Source organism: Macrotis lagotis, chromosome 5 (assembly GCF_037893015.1).
Source record: "Macrotis lagotis isolate mMagLag1 chromosome 5, bilby.v1.9.chrom.fasta, whole genome shotgun sequence".
In the NCBI taxonomy this organism is placed as follows: domain Eukaryota; kingdom Metazoa; phylum Chordata; class Mammalia; order Peramelemorphia; family Peramelidae; genus Macrotis; species Macrotis lagotis.
The window spans coordinates 46,936,243-46,958,619 of NC_133662.1; the positions used below are offsets into that span (position 1 = coordinate 46,936,243).

Genomic DNA, 22,377 nt, shown 5'->3' on the forward strand with positions numbered 1-22,377 from the left:
ATTTGATATGATAAACTTTAAGAATGTTGAATGGAAATAGGAAATAAGCGTTTGAAGCCGTATTTGAACTCAGGTCCTCCTGACTCTGGGGCCAGTGCTCTATCCACTGTGCCACCTAGGTGCCCCTAGGACCTATTATAAAAATAATAATAATAAAATAGATTTTTTTTTAAAAAAGAGAAAAAAGAAAATTTGTAGTATAAAAATGGAAAAAAGTGAATTCCCAACAAATGAAGAAGATATAAAATGAATTATTAGGTACTATTTCACCCAACTGTATTCCAGTAAAACTGTAATCTAAATGAAAGAATATATATTTACAAATATATGAATTGTTCAGATGAATAGAAGAGAAATAGAATTCTTAGAAGTTATGCTTAAATTTCTTAGAAAAAGATATCGAACAAGTTATAAGTGAACTTCCAGAAGGGCGTGAGGCAAAGAGCCTAGAATTTACAAGCACATTCTACCAAACATTTAGGGAGCAATTAAAAGTAAAAGAAGGGTAAAAAAGGGATCTTAACAAATTTCTCTCAAGATTTAAATATGATTCCCAATACTTAAAATAGGCAAACCAGAAAGAATTTTAAAGATCAATTTCCCTAATGAATAATGATGTGAAAAATATAAACAAAATGATGACTGCAGTATCATAGCAAAACGATGGCCTTTGATCAGGCAGGATTTATTCCAGTAATGTAGGTCTGGTTCAGTAACATAATTGACCATATTAGTAAAAATCTAAGGATTATTTTAGTAGGTAAAGAAAAAGTTTTGACACTCATTCCTGTGTAAAGAACACACTGGAAAAGAATAAACACAAGCAAAGACAACTTCCCAAAGTTGCAGGATGTAAAATAAAATGAAATAAATTATCCATATTTCTACATATTAGTCACATCTAGCAGAAAGAAAAATTCCATTTCAAATAACAGGCAACATAAAATTCCTCAAAAGTCAGCCTAAGATATTTATAAAAACTATGTAAACACAATACATATTTAAAGAATTGGAAAAATATTAATTGTAGTAGAATGAGTCAATATGATAAAAATGACAATACTACATAACTTACCATATCAATTCCATAATTAATCAGACTTCAAAAGTTTACCTTTAAAGGTAGGAAAAAAGATAATAGAATTCATATGGAGGAACATGTTATCCACCTCCAGGTAGCAAAGCTACCTCAGAATACAGATTAAAGTACATTTTTACCTCCTTCCTTGGGCATAGCTAATGTGAGATTTTGTTTTGCATGACTATCCAGATTTGTAAGGATTTTGTTTATCTTATTTTCTCAGTGCATGGGAAGGAGCAGAAGGGATTAAGAAAATTTAAAAATAAAAATAGAATTATTTAAAAAGTCACTTATTAATACTTCCTACTGATAAGGTTGGTTTCCAAATTTTGACTCTAGTTTTCAGACGAATTAATAGATATCAGCAGTTAAAAATCAGCAACACTTTTCTGTTATTGTTTTTGAATATAATAGTACAACAGATCAAGGAAAAAGAAACTTTAAAAATGTTATTTAATTAAGCCTGTGTTAAAGAATGTGTTTTCTAAATAACTTTTACTTAACTCAATTTACTTGACTGAATTTGTGAAAATAATTATCTAGAAGGGAGAATATGTACAACGTAGAAGGACAGAGATTATATTTCATACTTTTGTTTTTTCCAATTGCTGTTTTTCCAGTTACATGTTATGAAAGTTTTTCAACATTCATCCTTATGCATATGCATATTTTTAATTTTCTTCTACCCTCCCTTCCCACCCCCATGAATACATGCACATGAATATTGTGCATACACAGTTGTGTTTATAGGTTATCATACTTTGTTTTCAACAGAGTAACAGTTTTTTTTTAAATGATCACTTGGACTCTAATATGTTAGTTTTCCTTAAGCAACTTTACATGGATTTTATTTTTAAGTAAATTCTTCACTTTATTTCAATTAAGGTATACATGAAAAGCAAGAGTTAAAAAAGAAGAAAACTGAGAAAGCAGGATTGCCTAATGTGCACACACCCCCTACTCCTACTTCTAAACCTTCTGCAGACCAGATAAGACAAAGTGTCAAACATTCTCTCAAAGACATTCTCATGAAAAGGTAATATAGTCATAGTAGCATTGTAAAAGATAGACTAATCTGTGGTTAATTAAAAAAAAATTTGTTGTCGTTTTAAGACTTACAGATTCAAATTTGAAGATCCCAGAGGAACGGGCATCCAAAGTTGCAACAAAAATTGAAAAGGAACTTTTTTCTTTTTTTCGGGATACTGATGCCAAATATAAGAACAAATATAGAAGTTTGATGTTCAATTTGAAAGATCCTAAAAACAATGTAAGTTCAATTAACTTGTTCAAAAGTGAACGTTTCGCCAATTCAGAACCTTTAATGTTTTAATTTCAACCAAGTTGAAATAAACATATAGGAATCTCCTTGTAATGTTGTACCTGCCATTCATGTCATGAAAACATTTTAAAAATCAGATCACATTATAATGAGTTCTTTTCGATAGTTTGAAGTCTTAAGACAGACCCTGTTTTGTACTGAATTTCTCTAGTTTGATATTGATTTAATTAAAATAAATTTCCTTTTCCTATATTCTCCTTTAAAAAAACAACCTTTTGTCTATTCAAGCATCAATGTAGTACATTCTTTAAAAATTCTGTGTTAAGCAGGAAATGCAAATAAGAAACACATAACTCATAAAAAACCAAATGCACTTCTATAGAAATTAACCTTTAAAATATGAAAGCTTTTTAAATCATGTCCTTAACAAATATACTTTACTAAGAGAATTGATTAATTTATAAAATATGCTATTACACAGAATGTTGCATAGATACCATAGAAAATTATCTGCCTCAAACCTAATAAAAGGGAGGGAACACAAGATTTTTGAATATTATTGTTACTATTCATTTGGTTAGTTTTTTTAACAAGCACTGTTTTCTTAGTAGCTGATTGCTTAACTGACCTTGACATTATAATCTTAAGGTGATATTGAGATGGTTTTTAATAAGGTTTTATACATTTATCTCAATGTTTTATAAGATGTTTTAAAATGTGCTTAATGAAGATACTACTACATATATTATCATAATGATTCCTAGCTTTAGAAAGTATTCAAGTTTAAAAATTTATTAGACACACATTTTATTTTATTTATTTTTTATTTTTTAGGTTTTTTTTGTAAGGCAAACGGGGTTAAGTGGCTTGCCCAAGGCCACACAGCTAGGTAATTATTAAGTGCCTGAGACCGGATTTGAACCCAGGTACTCCTGACTCCAGGACCTGTGCTTTATCCACTACGCCACCTAGCCACCCCTGACACACATTTTAAAAGAATGAGAATTGTACACTCTTTATTTCCCTTTGGTTTTTCAGCATCTACCCCTTACCTTCTCCTTTATCTAAATGATGTGTTGTGAGTTGGAATGTACACTAAATTAGAAAGCTGTAAATCTAAAATTATACTTGTGTGACTTTTGTATTTTATTATTATTTTTTTTAATTTTTTGCAAGGCAAATGGGGTTAAGTGGCTTGCCCAAGGCCACACAGTTAGGTAATTATTAAGTGTCACAGGCTGGATTTGAACTTGGGTACTCCTGAGTTCAGGGCCGGTGCTCTATTCACTGCACCACCTAGCCGCCCCTACTTGTGTGACTTTTGACAAGTCACTTAGGGACAAAGTGAGGGAGCTCTGAAAACTACATTTTATACGTAAGTTGTAATAGTAATTTCTTTTGCTTATTAACAGTTGTTTATTACTTCTGTATGCAAAGAAATGATACATAAGGCATTGGCATTGTTTTTGAGGAAGTTTATATTGATCCACTCAAAATGCTGCAGTAAAATGAAAGAGAACATTTCATCTGGTATGATAGATCAGAGAAGACTTAATAGAGGATTATATGAGTTGACTCGAGCTGGACAGATTAAAGTTTTTTGGTGTTTAACAATGGGATGAGAATGGGAAGTATTTATGTTTGGTTGTAGAATGAGAGAAAACTGTACAAGCAGATTGGAATTAGATAATTAGATAATGGAGACCCATTTTCAGGAACTTTTATTTTGATTGACAGTAGAAAATCACTGAAATTTTTGAATTAAAGAATGATATGAGGGCAGCTAGGTGATGTGGTAGATAGAGGACTGCCCTGGAGTCAGGAAGATCTGACTTTGAATGGGCCCTCAGACACTTAATTATTACTTAGCTGTGTGGCCTTGGGCACTTAACCCCGTTGCCTTGCAGAACCCCCCCCCCAAAAAAAAAGAATGATGTGATCATATGACCATAGTAATGGACTTTATTTGGGCAGTGACATGAAGAGTCATTTGGGAGGGGTGTATATATATATGGAGTTGTCAGATATGTATGCCATCAGATTAAATATGTAGTTTCTAAATCTGTATTCAGTTGGGAGACTTTTGTATGATTTAGGAGTCCTCATATCTTAGTGAGTTTTATTCCACTGATTTAGTGGATAGAATCTTGGAGATGGACTAAGGAAGATCTGTTCAAATCCCACCTGAACAAATCATTTAACCTTTCTGACCTTTTTTTTCTTTTGATAAATGGATCAATAATAGTATTTATTTTTGAGGTTTTGTATGAGATAACATCTAAAGTGTAATCTTAAAGTAATATAAAAATGCTAACTTATTACGAAGTCTATGCAAGAAAAGATGAGAGTCTAGATGGAAAAGTAGCATATATTTGTATTGAGATATTACTGAAGTAACAGTCTAATTGATTAGATCCATGTAGTTGAAATGAAGATAGAATGAATGACCTATTGGTTAAAGCACTAGCTTTGGAAGCAAGAAAACTTATCTTTTTGAGTTCAGATCAGGCCTCAGATGCTTGCTAGTCAGATTGCAAAAGGATTCAATCAGGGAGAGATGAGGAAGTGAAGGCATTTCGCTTAGTGATTTAAAGGGTTCATACTGTAGTATGTGAAAATTCTTTTGACAACTCTTTGTTCTTATCTTTTGACTACACAAGATACACTTTTCTAAATGGGCAGGTAGCTGGTGTAGTGGATATGTGCTTGGTCTGGGGAAGTCATCTTCCTGAGATCAAAGCCAGACACTTAACTAGGTGTGATCCTGGGTAAATTACTTACTCCTATTTGCATCAGTTAACTCATCTGTAAAATGAGCTGGAGAAGGAAATGCTAAACTACTCTGGGATTTTTGAAAATTTTTGAGCATGAGGAAAACCTGAATCAAAGGTACACTTGATGAGAATAAGGTAGACCTTTGCAAATGATATTTTACCATGGACTATAACTTTAGTGACAGAATTGACTGATAGTCTAGACCAGGTGGGTCCCACCTCCTTGTTGGGGTTCATTCATTTGTTGTTGTCCTCTTTTCTTTGGTGGTATGAGGGTTGCATTGTATTAACCAAAGGATATTGAATTCTGAATATGGCTCCTTGAGTATTTTTGTTGGGTGTTTAGACCCAGAAGAGCTAACCAGGTTGGACACCTTAAAGAGAATCCAAGATCTCATTGTTTTTTATTTGTTGATTAAAAAATTATTTCATTTGGTTTCAATTCATATCAAAATGCTACCTGGTAAACATTATTCCAGCAAGATGTCTGTAGGTACATGTCAAAATCATTCAAGGTAAATACCTGATCACAGAGAGAAAATAGAATGGTACATTCTTCAAAAATATTTTTCACAGATGGTGGAGCCAAGGTGCCATAATAAAGACAGGGACTTGTTCAAGTTCTCTCAAATTCCTCTCCAAATAACTTTAAAATAATGCCTTAAGATGAATTCTGGAGCTGCAGCATCAAAAGAAGAATGGGATGAAACCATTTTCCAGCCCAAGGCAGCTTTGACAGGAAAGATCTGCCTCACAGGACAGGAATACCCTGGAAAGCCAGCATAGGCTTTGGGTTGTCTGAATCTGTGGTGGGAACTCAGCTCACAGAAGTGACTGGTCAGAAGAAAATGACGGGTGGCTTTCCTAGCCCTGGTTTCAGAACTTTGTTACATTGCCTATGCAAGAATCTGGACCACAGTTCCAAGACAGTAAAGTGTACTACTTGTGTTTGTTCACATATCATAGCACAGGCCAGGAGAGTGGTAATTACACTTTTCCTTTGATCATTTTGAAGTAAGGGAAATAAGTGGATAGAGAAATAGGTTTTATAATTAACCTGTTCCTTCTCTACTGACCTTGTTTCTTCCCCTGGCCCTATCCCATAATTCAAATTATTAAGATTGTTATAAATGAATGAAAAGAAAAACCTGCTAGAGTGAAAGAAAATTGTATAAATCTAAGAGGTCCACCCATTCCATGCCATGCCTCTAATATGTTCCCGCCCATATCATAGGATGCATGGTAGGCTAATGAGCCCCAATCCTCACAGGGGGAGTGTGGGTTAATATTCTATTACCTAATTGCACAAACTCAGTTGCTTTAGGTACAGGTCTCTAGGTCACTCTTGACCAGATAAGAACCCATTTGGGGTTTCCTGTTTGGGGTTTGCTATCCCTGGAATGGGATTAGGAAAACTCTTTCAGTCTTGCTATTGACTGGGCCATTCCCCCTTTATAATGGATTCCCTAAGGGCTCCACTCCACACCCTGTGAAGACCAACACCCTACATTCCTCACAAGATGAGGTCAATAAACTTTTAATAAAGTTATTTCCCTCCCAGAAACATCTATTTATTTTTGGTTTTTTTGCTAGGCAGTGGGCTTAAGTGAGTTGCCCAAGGTCACACAGCTGGGTAATTATTGTGTCTGAGACTGGATTTGAACTCAGGACTTCAGGGCTAGAGTTCTATCCATTGCTATACCCAGCTGCTACGCCCCCCCCCCCCCAAGGTTATCAATAGAACAATGATTCCTGCCCTAGGCTGAAAGAATTTTAAGTCTTTGAGCTACTGCCTCTCATCAGCATATCTCTCATTAACATATCTCTTGCTCTTTGAGATACCTTACCCTCTCCTTCCTTACCGCTTCCAAAGCTCATCCTCTACTCTTCCTTGAAGTTTAGCCCACTCTTGGGGAGCATGGTTTCCCCACTTTAACCTCTCTTATTCCTATTCTTTTCCTTATTGCTCATCCTTTCATGGCAACTTAGTTTATTTAGGGATCAATGGTTTTCTGCCTTTAGTCTTTCTTTCCCTAAAATTTCTTTTGAATTAAAAGTTGGTCTTTTATATGAATTCTATCTTGTTCTTTTCAAAACTTAAGCCAGTTTAATTTCCCCCGGCAACAATAGTACTGGGAAAGAATTAAAAACTTACAGGTCCTAAGAATAGCTCTGAAACAGCACAAAAACCCCCTGAAGCTATGAAATTAAGAAATAAGCAGAAAAATGAATAAATAACAAAATGAATAAAGAATGTAAAATTAGAAAGTTAACATAGTGACATGAAAGTTCAAAACACAAACTGAGAAGACAGTGTAAAAATATCTACATGTGACTCCTCAAAGAAAAATATGAATTGATTTCAGCTCAAAAAGCATTTTAAAAATCAAAAAGAAGGGGATGTAGTGGATAAAGCACCTGACCTGGAGTCATGAGTACCTGGGTTCCAATCTGGTCTCAGACACTTAATAATTACCTAGCTGTGTGGCCTTGGGCAAGCCACTTAACCCAATTTGCCTTGCAAAAACCTAAAAATAAAAATCAAAAAGAAGGAAATTGGGAGAGTAAATGAGAATGGTGCAAGATAATCATGGGCCAAAGGGTACAAAAGCTCCTTGATCAAAATTTAAAAGTAGAACTGGGCAACAGGGAACTAATGACTCCTTGAGGTAGCAAGAAACAACAAAACCAAAAGAACCCCTAAAAACCTTATTAGGGCAGTTAGAAAGAATTAAGGTATGAATTATGATGGGATGATTTCCCCCAAAACAAAAACAATTAAAGGGTTAAAAATAAGAATGCACTGAAAGAAGGAGTATAATAGATTAAATTATCATACATAAAAGAGGGGAGAAAGCTTTTACAGTTGAGAAAATAGGGGTATGGCAGGCAATGCTTGAACTTTATTCTCTGAAATTGACTAAAAGAGGGAATATCTTAGATGTCTTTGGGTCCCTGCTGCGAAATGGGAAGGGAAGCAAATCAGAAGGGCAGGTTGAATGAACAGAATGAGGGGGAGGGAGAGTGATCAAACTTTATGTGAATATGAATGGGATGAATTGAGCCATTAAAATGGAAGGACTTAGTTAAAAACCAGAATTCTACTGCGTTGTTTACAAAAAACACTAAGCAGTGAGTGACCTAACACTCACACTGGGTAAAGGTAAGGGAATGGAGCAATCCTAATATCAGACATAGCAAAGGCAGAAATAGATCTAATTTTGTGATGGACTTATCATAAAGAATGTGATCGGGGCGGCTAGGTGGCGTAGTGGATAAAGCCACCGGCCTTGGAGTCAGGAGTACCTGGTTCAAATCTGGTCTCAGACACTTAATAATTACCTAGCTGTGTGGCCTTGGGCAAGCCACTTAACCCCATTTGCCTTGCAAAAACCTAAAAAAAATTAGATCTAATTAATTTACAAATGAAGGAAACTTTTTTTGAAAGATTTTATTTGAGTTTTACAATTTTTCCCTCATTCTTCCCTCTCCCCACCCCTCACAGAAGGCATTCTGTTAGTCTTTACATTGGTATACATTGATCTCAGTTGAATGTGATGAGAGAGAAATCATATCTTCAAGGAAGAAAAATTAATTATAAGAGATAGAAAAATTACATAATAAGATAATGTTTTTTTTTTTCTAATTTGAAGGTAATAGTCTGGTCTTTGTTCAGACTCCACAATTCTTTCTCTAGATACAGATGGTATTCTCCATTGCAGATAGCCCAGAATTGTCCCTAGTTGTTGCACTGATGGAATGAGTAAATCCATCAAGGTTGATCATCACCCCCATGTTGCTGTCAGAGTATACTGTTTTTCTTGTTTTGCTCAGTATCAATTCATGCAAATCTAATGGAAATGTTTTAGGAAGAATAGATAGCTTCAATTTACTTCTTTCAGGATTAGATAAATCTAACCAAAAAAAAAATAAGAAGTTGAGATGAATAGAATTTAAAAAAAACTTGAATATGATAAACCTCTGGAGAAAATTGAGTGGGAAGAGAAAGGATTATATCTTTTTTTCACTGTTACATGGCAAACAAAACTTGATTTTGTCTTGGAAAGAACAGATCAATGAATTGGGTATGAAACTAAAAAAATAAGAAAAAGAGCAAAATAAAAATCCCAAGAGAGGTTATTGAAATTGAAAGTAAGAAAAAATTGAACTAATTAATAAAAATAGGTTTTAGTTTTAAAATGAACAATAAAATAGATAAAACACAGGTTTAATTTCATTAAAAGGTACAAAATCACATTGCTAAGGTGGTGGTGATGTTGCATGTCCTTCATTCTGGAAGATGACCATGACAAACAGGAAGGTGATGCTGTGACAAGCATGTGAATTGGATTTGAGTAAGGAGGTGCTGTGTGCTAAGTCATCAGTCTCACTTTCTCCTTCAGAGCTATCTGGATCCAGTGGCCAGATATGAATCAGATCAACTGGGGAATGAGGCAGTCAGGATTAAGTGACTTGCCAAAGTATCATAGCTAGTAAGTGTCATGAGTCTGAGACTGGAATCATTCTCCTGATTCCAAGACCAATGCCCTATCCACTACGCCATCTAGCTGCCAAATTGCCAGTATGAAAAATGAGAAGGATGAATTCCTCAACTAATATAAATGAAATAAAAACCATTAGGAGCTTTTTTGTGCAATTATATGTCAATATACTTCTGACCATTTAAGTGAAATAGGTGAATTTTTGTTATTCAGTTTCAGGCATATATTTTGAGACCCCATTTGGAGTCTTTGCATCTTCTTTGCAAAGATACTTGAATGATTTGCCACTTACTTCTCCATTTCATTTTACAGATGAGGAACTGAGACTAATAGGGTTAAGTGGCTTGCTCAGGGCCACACAGCTAGTAAATGTCTAGATTTAAACTCAGGAAGATGATGTCTTCCTTATTTCAGGTTGGCACTGTATCCGTTACACCAACTAACTGCCTCATGCGAAGTTGCTCAGAATAACAAAAGAGGAAATAAAGTATTTAACTCCATCTTGGACAAAGAAATTGAGCAAGTTATTAATGAATTGCCAAAGAAAAAAATCTACAGGACCACACCAGATGGATTTACAAATGAATTTTACTAAACATTTAAAAAACATTGTATATAAATTATTTGGAAAAATAGTCAAAGAAAGAGCCCTTCCTTTTATGACACAAATATGGTACTAATAAACTAAACCAGGAAGAAAAGTATCACCAATTTTCCTAATAAATATAGATGTAAAAATTTAAATAAAATAATAGCAAACATACATTATGATTTAATTGACCATTTCAATTATGATGATTTTCTCAATTGATGCAGAAAAAATTTTGACAAAATATAGCACTCATTTCTGTTAAAAACACTAGAAAGCATAAGAATAAAGCATAGGAATTTTCCTTAAAATGATACATAATGTCTAAAACCATCAGCATTATCTTCAATAGACAAAAGGTACAAACCTTCCCAATAAGATCACGGGGGTAAACCCTTTATCAACACAGCTATTAAATATTAAACAAGAAATGCTAGCTTTAGCTAGCATTGCAATGAGGAAATACAACTCACTCATTGCATGTGATATGATGGTATACTTAAGACAATCCTAGGGAGTCAACCTAAAAACTACTTGAAATAATGAACAACGTGAACAATTTGCAGCATATAAAATAAACCTTTTTTTTTTTTTGTATATAGCCAACAAGTCCAGCAGCGAGAAATAGAGAAATTCTATTTAGAATAACCATAGACAAATAAAATATTTGCGTCTACCTGCCAAGACAAAATCAGTAACTGTATTAACACAATTACAAAACATTTCACATAGAGTCAGATCTAAGTAACTGGAAAGATATTAATTACTCATGGTATATTGAACCAATATAATAAAAATGACTATTCTGTCTACATTTATCTACTTATTTAGCACCATACTAATTATTTTTTATAACCAACCAACCAAAAATTTTTACAGAGCTAGGAAAAAAAGTAATGAAATTCAACTAGAGAAAAACAAAAGACTATCAAAGGAATCAGTGAAAAGAAAATGTGTAGGAAAGGGGCCTATCATTACCAGATCTCAAACTGTTTACAAAATGGTAGTCATCAAAATAATGTGGTACTAAGAAATAGAGTGGTTGATCAGTGGAATAGATTGGGTACACAATACACAATTGGTAATAACCATAGTAATTTAAATCCCAATTTTGGGGATGAGAATTCACTGTCTGATAATTGCTGGAAATTGGAAAGCAATTTGGCAGAAACTTAAATATAGATCAACATCTCACATTGTATGCCAAGATAAGTCAAAATGTATACAAAGATTTAGACATAAAGGGTGATAGCATAAGCACATTAGGAAAGGTTTTACCTGTCGCAGGTATGGAAAAGGGAAGAACTTATGACCAAAGAAGAAATAGCATTATAGGATATATAAAATGAATAATATTGATTACAATAAAAATATAAAAATTGTTGCACAAAGATAACTTCTGTGAATGAGGTTGGAAGGAAAGCCAAAAATTGTAGAAAATAATTTTACTGCAAATTTTTTTTGATAAAGGCCTCATTTCTCATTATATAGAGAATTGAGTTAGATACATATAGATGCAAGTCATTAATTAATTGATAAATGGTCAAAGGTAGTTTTCAGATAAAATCAAAGTTAAATACTAAAAAAAGCAAATTAAAACCACTGAACTACTAGTTCGCAAATTGAGTAACTGGACAGAAAAGGAAAATGACAAATGTTGCAGGGAATGTGGAAAAATTGGGATACTAATTTGGTGTTAGGTGGAGTTGTGAACTGATCTATCCATTTTGGAGGAGCAGTTTGGAACTGTCCCCAGAGGCTATAAAGCTGTGCACACTAGGTTAAAACCTAGCCAATAGCATTATTTGGTCTGTATCCCAAAGTGATTTAAAAAAACAAAACAAAACAAACAAACAAAATATATATATATATATATATATATATATATATATATATATATATATAGAGAGAGAGAGAGAGAGAGAGAGAGAGAGAGAGAGAGAGAGAGAGAAATGATTGAACAAATTGTAGGATATGGTTCTGTTGGAATATGTTAGTGTTATAATAAAAGATGAACAGTATGTTTTCAGAAAAAGCTGGAAAGACTTCCATGAACTGAGTGAATGAAATGAGCAAAACCAGGAGAATAAGATACTTTGGGACAGTGATTTTGTAGGATGACCAACTATGAATGAATTGGCTATTCTCAGCAATACAAAGATTCAAGGCTACCCTGAAGGATTAATGAAAAATGCTGACACTTACAGAGAGAGAACTGAATCTTAGTGCTATCGAAGCATACCTGTTTTACTTTGTTATTCACATTGTTTTTTCTCCCTTAAGATAACTAATATGTAAATATGTTTTGCAGAACCATACATATTCATCCTTTAAATTTAGACAAGGCTGTAGATGCACTACATTTAAGCCAAAAGATTTCAAAGGGAGTCTGACTTGTGCTACAATTGATCAAGTTTCAAGTAAATAGTCTTTCTACAAAAATATATTGTAGAAGCAATTTTCTAGTTAAAACACATTTCAGGAGAATAAAAACAAAAGGTATACCAATAAGAAAGTTATAAACACTTGGCAAGAAGGTTATTTTGGGGTCTCAAGGGCTCCTTTCCAAAGCCCCCCAAATTGCTTTTATATTCTTCCTTTATATTCTTTTATATTCTTTATAGTCTTCTTTATATTCTCTCACATGCCAGGGAGCAAGTTTTATGAGACAGACAAAATTCCTAGCCTCTGGGATATTAATCCAGGTACAAGAAAAAGCCTTTCTAGGGCTAGGCAGGGAGAACTTCCCGGCTTCTGAGGTAAAAGGGGGAGGAGATAGAGCTAAAGTTAGTAAGACTCTGATCCTGTAACCTGCTAGCCTTTTGGCTTCTATTAGTCTACTTGTATAATTTCAACTTAATATCATTCTGCCAACCATACTTAAATAAACTATGCTGCTAAATTTCCCTTTTACTTAGGGTTCTAGTCTTCAGGAAATCAAAAATCAATAGTTTTCCCTACAAATTTCTTTTTCTAATTGTTGTGTTTCCAGTCACTGCTTTAAGGTACACACACAACTGCATTCTTGAATATCTTCTTGTAGTTTAATTATGGCCTTGTATTTCCTTCACCTTGATTGTTACTATTTCAGTAAGATATTAAATATAATGTCAGATTTGGAACTAAAGACCTGTAAAACATTTGTAAACCTCTAGAATTTGTGAGACACAAATGAAATAATGCTCAGAAAATATTTTTTACCCTTTAAAAGTGCTTTATAAATAGTTGTTTCTGTTACTAGAACAAATTTTGTTGAGAGAGAGAGAGAGAGAATTAAAATTGATTAAACTCTGTGTGCTATGCATTGTCTAAATCCTGGGGATATGAATGCATGAAAATAGTCCCATCTCTCATGGATTTTACATTCAATACAAGAAGGAAAGGAGAGAGGGAGAAGAGAGGTCCTTGAGAGGAGGAAGGAACAGTAGTCTAAAAATAAAATGAGCTGGAAATGAAGTGTACCTGGTTGGGGTCCCTCATAAGATGATGACCTGAGCCAGAGAGTAGTACAGGTACTGGGATGGCATTATCTTACAGTGAGTGAGCAAGGCTACTGATCAGAAAGCAAGGGTGAATTGAGCTTGAAGTGCAAATGGAAGTGCTTTACTGTTTTTTGTATTGACTGTGATTTTAACTAGAGCACAAATTTATAAGGCACGTGATAGCTCTATTTTCCTAAGGCTAATGTTTTAATAAGCATTTGCAGTATGTACTTGAATTGTAATTTTTTCCCTTAGGGCCAGATTTTTATTTTCTTTGCCATATCAAGCATGTTACAACTTTTTTATTATGAATTTATCTCTTGTCTTTTTAATTTTTTTCCTATTTTAATACTTCTAGATTTTATTTAAAAAAGTACTGAAAGGAGAGGTAACACCTGATCATCTCATAAGAATGAGTCCAGAAGAACTAGCTTCAAAAGAATTAGCTGCTTGGAGACGAAGAGAAAACAGACATGTAAGATTTATGTATATATATGTATATATGTGCCCACATCCACATTTTAATTAATGTGGCAGGACTCTGTTTCCTGTTGGCTCACGGTTCCACATTCTTTCCTGCTGCTTAAAAATTATTTCCTTATATCCTGGAACTGTACCTATTCTCATTTCCTGATTTGCAGAGTTTGAACTTCATTCATCCTTGAATGCTTCTCTTACCAAATTTACTGTTATTTCTCCCCTACTCTGTGCTCTTCTTTGACCGTGCCCAACTGTAAATCCATATGCTCTCATTTTCTGATATTTCCATGACAGAGGCTTTGAAATATTAACCCTTTTAAAGTATTACAGAAACAGAATTGTAAAAATTGTAGTTTAATGCATGTTTTTAGCTACAGCTAGCATTGTTCCCCCAGGCAGCTTATATATTACTTTATTAAAAAGTAGACTCAGTGCCAGAGACTCAGAGACTTAATTTTATCAGATCATGCTGATATACATATTTCTGTTTTTGTCATAGGTATTCTGTCTTCTTTGGAGTATAAAGTCAAGAAAAATGTTTTATCTTAAATAGTGTCTTATCTTTCCCCAAAACAATAATCCTCAAAATTGATTAAAATTTTTTCAGCATTGAAATGCTAATAAAGCCTACCATCATAGATCTTTTGATATATTTAAGATCATAAATACTCTACATGAGAATAAAGTAACTTTCTCTTGCCTTAAAGCCTAACTGGGTGCTTCCTTTGTTTATTTTTTGCATTAAGTGATTATGTTGTATTTGTCAAAGTAAAATGTATTAAATGAAAAAAAACAAAGAATCCCAAGTATTACTTGATCCCTTTTCATTTAACATTAGTGTGGTCAAAGGTAGGGGAGAGCAAAGTTAGCATGCACTTTTTAAACTTCATATTCTGTTTCCCTCTTCCCATCCTGTAAATATCCTGGTGGGGGGAGTGGTAGAGGGGTTGTTGGCAATTGGGGTAGGGTTACTAAGTAAGCTCCCTCTCCTTTTCTTCTAATCACTTATCTCCTTTCCTCTTTGTCAACTAAGTTTGGTCTACAATTCATTTTAACTTGTGCTGAGCAGTTTTATTTAGGGCAAATGTGTGGGAGCTATTTTTTATTTTTGAGAATGCAATGAATTTCTATTTTTGCTGGAACCCTGATAAACTGAATTAAGAGTGTATCATTAGGTATATCTTATAACCCCAAATTTGAAACTGGAAAACAAATTCTAAATATAAACACCATCTCAGTTTTACTTTTACTTTATATTCTACCTTATTCCTTTGCCATGGAATCCACATTTGAGTTTCTATTTTTCTTAGCTTTTTGCTCCAGCATCTCTTTCCATATATTCTTGAAAAACAAATTAATCCTTTCTGTGACTTGTCTTAACTTTCTCTAATTATTTTGTCTAAATTGACTAATTTAATAATTTTTATTTATACATTGAAATAAAGTATTTACATAGAAAACCATTTGATTTACAGACCATTGAGATGATTGAAAAAGAACAGCGGGAAGTAGAAAGACGCCCTATCACAAAAATTACTCATAAAGGTGAAATAGAAATTGAGAGTGATGCTCCAATGAAAGAACAAGAAGAAACCATGGAAATGCAGGTAATGACAAATATTGCTTACTCTGTAACATCTAAGACATACTGTTAATTTTAGAATAGGCAACATGTGATTATATTTGGAATAGAAAGAAAACTAACCTCTTGCACTCCAAAAGTACATAAGCTGTTTTGAGTCATGTGGTATGCTTTAATTTATTTTTTTATATAGAGGCCTTTTTAATTCCTTTTTCATGTTTAGTTGAAGAGAGGTTTAAATTTTGTACTACGATTTTTTTTTTCCTGGACTTGTTATGACACCAGGAAACTCTACCAATTCAGATCTTCTTTAATTTGCATATTTAAAAAAATTATTTTGTAGTATTGAAGAATAAACACAATTGTGAATGGTAGTCTTTATTTTCTGAATAAGATTTTTAAAATATGTGTTCTTTAGCTCATTGGGAATATCTCTAATTAAATTTAACCTGAAAAACTGAGTAGTTAAGAAAATCTTTATCATATCTATTTCTCTAAATTTTGGGGCAGTATGGACAAGGCTAGAAAAACACATCTTTTGGGAAAAAGGCGTTCTGCACAATTTTAGTCCCTGAAGGCATAGTCATATGCAATAAAGCCGGTTTTGTTGTCACTTTTCCTAGGAATCTACTACTACTAAGTCTGTGGAGAAAGTAGAAGATTTAGAAAAAGAAGAGGCTGACTCTTTGTCTAAAGATACCACAAGTCAACATAAAAATCATCTTTTTGATCTTAACTGCAAGATATGTATAGGTAATTTAAAAATATTAAATGTCTTCTATGTGTAAAGGTTATAATGATTATAACTGTTTGTAGAAGAATATTAGAGTGTTTGCTGTACTGGTGCTGCATTGCTTTGACTCATAGAAAACAAAAATGACAACAGCCCATATAGTGCCTTAAAATTTATAATGTACTTTATATTCATCATCTTTTTTGAAACTTGGAACTTTATACTTTCCTCTTAAGACACAACTCGACTTAACTGTCTACATAAAATTTTGACCTGACCAGTATTTTGAATGTTTAGAAAAATTCGTAAGCAGATATTGTTAATAGAATATTTTAAAATACTTTATTCAGAATCATACAGTAGGAATATAGTTTCACTTTGAGGAACGATGGAAAAAATTGTACTTCTAATATAAATTTGGAATATTGGTATTTCAGGAAGATAGCCAAAGGGAGTAGATGAAAAGACAAATACTAAAATAGTTTTAAAGGGTGACTTAACATTTAATACCTTAACATTGAAGCATAAATTAAAATACTTTTCATAACTTTTAAAATTTTCTTTTTGGTGTCTTTGTATTCACCAGGCATTGTGATAATTGGAGTCAAAGAGGGCATGAATTTGAATCCTGGCTCATCTACCTACTACTTTTTTAAACTGATCTCTAAATCTCCCTGGGTCTCAGTTTCTTGTGTAAAATGAAGGAATTGAATCAAGGATCTCTAAGCCCCTTGTAACTCTGAACATTCATCTTAAACACATTCTTTCTAAGTGTTAGAGTTCATGTTCATTCATAGTTTCAATTCAGTTTGATACTAAGAAGAAAATGATTTGTTTTAATGTAACTTTAAAATTACTTCCAAACGGTAATGGAATATCAGGATCCTATTTTGTTATATAGTTCTATAATTCCAGCAAGAAGGAATTCATTGCTTTACTTTCTCTAATTTTCTGCATCTATAAAATATGAGATAAAAATATCATTTTTTGAAGGTGTATCATATATAAGAAAGCTAATTTGCTAAAATTTCATATAATAGATGTTAGAGAGTCTGTGATTTTTTCTTAAATTTTCTGAAGATTTCTTTTACTTAACAGATATAATGAAGACACTGTAGTTTCTAGTCCATGATCTAGTGCTACAATAGTGAGGCTTTTAGCTGCCAGAAAGGGGAGAGAACCTAGCTCCTTAAGAAACCTGCCACAGCTACTGACTATTCCTTCTCTCCCCCACTCGATCATATACTAGTATCCTTTATTCTCAGACAGGTATCAGGGCTTTTAATTATCTATGTATTTTCAGAGTTGATAGGGGTAAAAGCATGGCAATTAAAGATTGCCATACTAACTGTTTGATTAAAATTAGAATCAGATGAGAATAAACTTAAAAGTAATTTCAAAATTAAGTTTTGTACTTTTTTATCTTTCTCTAGGTCGAATGGCACCACCTGCTGATGACCTTTCTCCCAAAAAGGTGAAGGTGGCTGTTGGTGTAGCTCGTAAACATTCAGATAATGAAGCAGAAAATATAGCTGATGCATTGTCTTCAACATCAAATATTCTGAATTCAGAGTTCTTTGAAGAAGAGAAGCAAGATTCTCCAAAGTCTACATTTTCTCCTGCTCCTCGGTAAATTTCATCCTTGGAATGTTAGATTGTGGAATTTAATTCATTTTGTAGATGAGAAAACTAAAGTTGAGAGAGGTTTTCTTGAACAAGCATACTAATGAACACCACCACCTTGATTCTTTGAAATTACTTTTGGAATCTTTACAAATTTCTTGATAACATTAATATATGTTGAAAAAATTCTATTTTTGTTTTCATCATTTGATAGTTATTGACTTGGTGGTCATAAATGTAATTATGAGAAAGCAACACTTTTTTATCTTTTTATTTATTAAAGATTTTATTTATTTTGAGTTTTACAATTTTTCCACCAATCTTACTCCCCCCCAGAAAGCAATTTGTCAGTCTTTACATTGTTTCCATGATTTTTTTTGTGTTTTTTTTTTTGTTTTTTTTTTTTTTAGGTTTTTGCAAGGCAAATGGGGTTAAGTGGCTTGCCCAAGGCCACACAGCTAGGTAATTATTAAGTGTTTGAGACCGGATTTGAACCCAGGTACTTCTGACTCCAGGGCCAGTGCTTTATCCACTGTGCCACCTAGCCACCCCAACATTGTTTCAATGTTGTACATTGATCCAAATTGAGTGTGATAAGAGTGAAATCATATCCTTAAGGAAGAAACAAAAAGTATGAGAGATAAAAAGATCAGATAAGATGATATCATTTTGTATAATAAAGTTTTATAAAATAATATATCAGATAGTTCTTGAACTTTGTTTAAACTCCACAATTCTTTCTCTGGATGTAGATGGTATTCTTCATTGTAGACAGCACAGAATTGTCCCTGATTGTTGCACTGATGGAATGAGTGAGTCCTTCAAGGTTGATCATCATCCCCATGTTGCTGTTAGGGTTCACAGTGTTTTTCTGGTTCTGCTCATCTCGCTCAGCATCAGTTCATGCAAATCCCTCTAGGCTTCCCTGAATTCCCGTCTCTCCTAGTTTTTAATAGAACAATAGTGTTCCATGACATACATACACTACTGTTTGCTAAGCCATTCCCCAATTGAAGGATATTTACTTGATTTCTAATTCTTTGCCAGCACAAACAGGGCTGCTATGAATATTTTTGTACAAGTGATGTTTTTGCCCTTCTTCATCATCTCTTCAGGGTGTAGACCCGGTAGTGATATTGCTGGATCAAAGGGTATGCACATTTTTGTTGCCCTTTGGGCATAGTTCCAAATTTCTCTCCAGAAAGGTTGGATGAGTTCACAGTTCCACCAACAGTTGCAACAGTGTCCCAGATTTCCCACAACCCTTCCAACAATGATCATTATCCTTTCTGATCATATTGGCCAATCTGAGAGGGGTGAGGTGGTACCTCAGAGAAGCTTTAATTTGCATTTCTCTAATTAATGATTTAGAACAATTTTTCATATGACTGGATTGCTTTGATCTCATCTGTAAATTGCCTTTGCATACCCTTTGACCATTTGTCAACTGAGGAATGACTATTTTTTAAAATATGACTCAGTTCTCTGTATATTTTAGAAATGAGTCCTTTGTCAGAATCATTAGTTGTAAAGATTGTTTCCCAATTTACTACATTTCTTTTGATCTTGGTTACAGTGATTTTATCTGTGCAAAAGTTTTTAATTTTTTTTTTAATTTTTATTAAAGATATTATTTGAGTTTTACAATTTTCCCCAATCTTGCTTCCTTCCCCCCACCCCCACCCCACAGATAGCACTCTGTCAGTCTTTACTTTGTTTCCATGTTGTACTTTGATCCAAATTGGGTGTGATGAGAGAGAAATCATATCCTTAAAGAGAACAGAATTCTCAGAGGTAACCAGATCAAACAAGAAGACATCTGGGTTTTTTTTTTTCCAAATTAAAGGGAATAGTCCTTGTACTTTGTTCAAACTCCACAGCTCCTTATCTGGATACAGATGGTACTCTCCTTTGCAGACAGCCAAAAATTGTTCCCAATTGTTGTGCTGATGGGCTGAGCAAGTCCTTCAAGGTTGAACATCACTCCCATGTTGCTGTTAGGGTGTACAGTGTTTTTCTGGTTCTGCTCATCTCACTCAGCATCAGTTCATGCAAATCCCTCCAGGTTTCCCTGAAATCCCCTCCCTCCTGGTTTCTAATAGAACAATAGTGTTCCATGACATACATATACCACAGTTTGCTAAACCATTCCCCAACTGAAGGACATTTACTGGATTTCCAATTCTTTGCCACCACAAACAGGGCTGCTATAAATATTTTTGTACAAGGAATGTTTTTACCCTTTTCCCTCATCTCTTCAGGGTATAGACCCAGTAGTGGTATTGCTGGGTCAAAGGGTGTGCACATTTTTGTTGCCCTTTGGGCATAGTTCCAAATAGCTCTTCCAGAAGGGTTGGATGAGTTCACAGCTCCACCAACATTGTAATAGTGTCCCAGATTTCCCACAATCCTTCCAACAATGATCATTTTCCTTCCTGGTCATACTGGCCAATCTGAGAGGTGTGAGGTGGTACCTCAGTGAAGCTTTAATTTGCATTTCTCTAATAATTAATGATTTAGAGCATTTTTTCATATGGCTGTGGATTGCTTTGATCTCCTCATCTGTAAATTGCCTTTGCAAATCCTTTGACCATTTGTCAATTGGGGAATGGCTTTTTGTTTTAAAAATATGACTCAGTTCTCTATATATTTTAGAAATGAGTCCTTTGTCAGAATCATTAGTTGCAAAGATTGTTTCCCAATTTATTACTTTTCTTTTGATCTTGATTACATTGGTTTTATCTGTGCAAAAGCTTTTTAATTTAATGTAATGGAAATCATCTAATTGGTTTTTAGTGATGTTATCCAACTTTTCCTTAGTCATAAACTGTTCCCCTTTCCATAGATCTGACAGGTAAACTAGTCCTTGATCTTCTAATTTGCTTATAGTATTGTTTTTTATGTCTATGTCCTGTAACCATTTGGATCTTATCTTGGTAAAGGGTGTGAGGTGTTGGTCTAATCTAAGTTTCTTCCATACTAACTTCCAATTATCCCAGCAGTTTTTATCAAAGAGGGAGTTTTTATCGCCGTAGCCTGACTCTTTGGGTTTATCAAAGTTTTTTAATTTAATGTAATCAAAATCATCTAGTTTGTTTTTGGTGATGTTTTCCATCTCTTCCTTAGTCATAAACTTCTCCCCTTTCCATAGATCTGACAGGTAAACTAGTACTTGATCCTCTAATTTGCTTATAGTATTGTTTTTTATGTCTAAATCCTGTAACCATTTGGCTCTTATCTTGGTAAAGGGTGTTAGGTGTTGGTCTAAGTTTCTTCCATACTAACTTCCAATTTCCCCAGCAGTTTTTATCGAGAGAGTTTTTATTCCAATAACTGGACTCTTTGGGTTTATCAAACAGCAGATTACTATAATCAGAAAACAACATTCTTTGCGAAGGTATTTGCATACTTGATTGCACTGAGCCATGAATCTTATATTGCTAATAGCAATGGTCCAAAATTGACAGGTCATTAAAAATAAAACCTTCTTGCTTTCTTGGACATTGGTCTCACAGTATCTATTTGAAAATGAAAATATATAACTTTTAATCAAAGGCTATATAAAGATGAATTAAACTTTTTTTTTTGCTGTGTTCACATGATATTTTCAGATGATCAAATAGAACCTGTATTTAATGTTACACTTTCTGAATCCTATTCTTGATATGAACTTTTTTTCCTAGTCCAGAGATGCCTGGTGCTGTTGAAGTTGAATCTACTTTCCTGGCTCGATTGAACTTTATTTGGAAAGGTTTTATCAATATGCCTTCTGTAGCAAAGTTTGTTATCAAAGCCTATCCTGTGTCTGGATCACCTGAATATTTAACAGAGGTATTGTACATTTCCATTTATGTTACTGTTTAAAATTCATTTTTAAGTGAATCAAAATTCATTTAAAAAAATTAATTATACAAATTTGAAACTTAGGATATCTAATATTATGGAAATGGAAGAGAATTACAATAAATATTGTAATGGTGAAATGTAAGATTGAAATACAATCATTGTGAAGCACCTTTTCCTGTTAAAATTACAATAACAGAAGAATTTAGACTTGCCTGAATTGGATCTTACTTTTAATTCCTTTTAACTTATCTCATTTATCTGCAAATTTAAAAGGATTTTAGAGGACATACCATCTAACCCTCTCATTTTAAAGAACAAGAAACTGAAGTTTCAACAAGTTGCTGTTTTCATTATATCTCTTCTTTGTCTGAGAAACCTGGGAATCATGTACTAGAACACAGAT

General features: G+C 33.6%; 1 protein-coding gene across 3 annotated transcripts in view; it reads left to right on the forward strand.

Annotated features, from left to right (window-relative positions):
* PHF3 (PHD finger protein 3) overlaps positions 1-22,377 on the forward strand; it is a 112,613-nt gene that overhangs the window by 79,706 nt on the left and 10,530 nt on the right. For all 3 annotated transcript variants that reach the window (XM_074237291.1, XM_074237292.1, XM_074237290.1), the window contains 7 exons: positions 1,967-2,117; positions 2,195-2,351; positions 14,069-14,185; positions 15,666-15,797; positions 16,396-16,525; positions 17,939-18,134; positions 21,812-21,959. In XM_074237291.1, the coding sequence (XP_074093392.1) occupies positions 1,967-2,117; positions 2,195-2,351; positions 14,069-14,185; positions 15,666-15,797; positions 16,396-16,525; positions 17,939-18,134; positions 21,812-21,959 (1,031 nt within the window). The remainder of the gene's footprint in view (positions 1-1,966; positions 2,118-2,194; positions 2,352-14,068; positions 14,186-15,665; positions 15,798-16,395; positions 16,526-17,938; positions 18,135-21,811; positions 21,960-22,377) is intronic.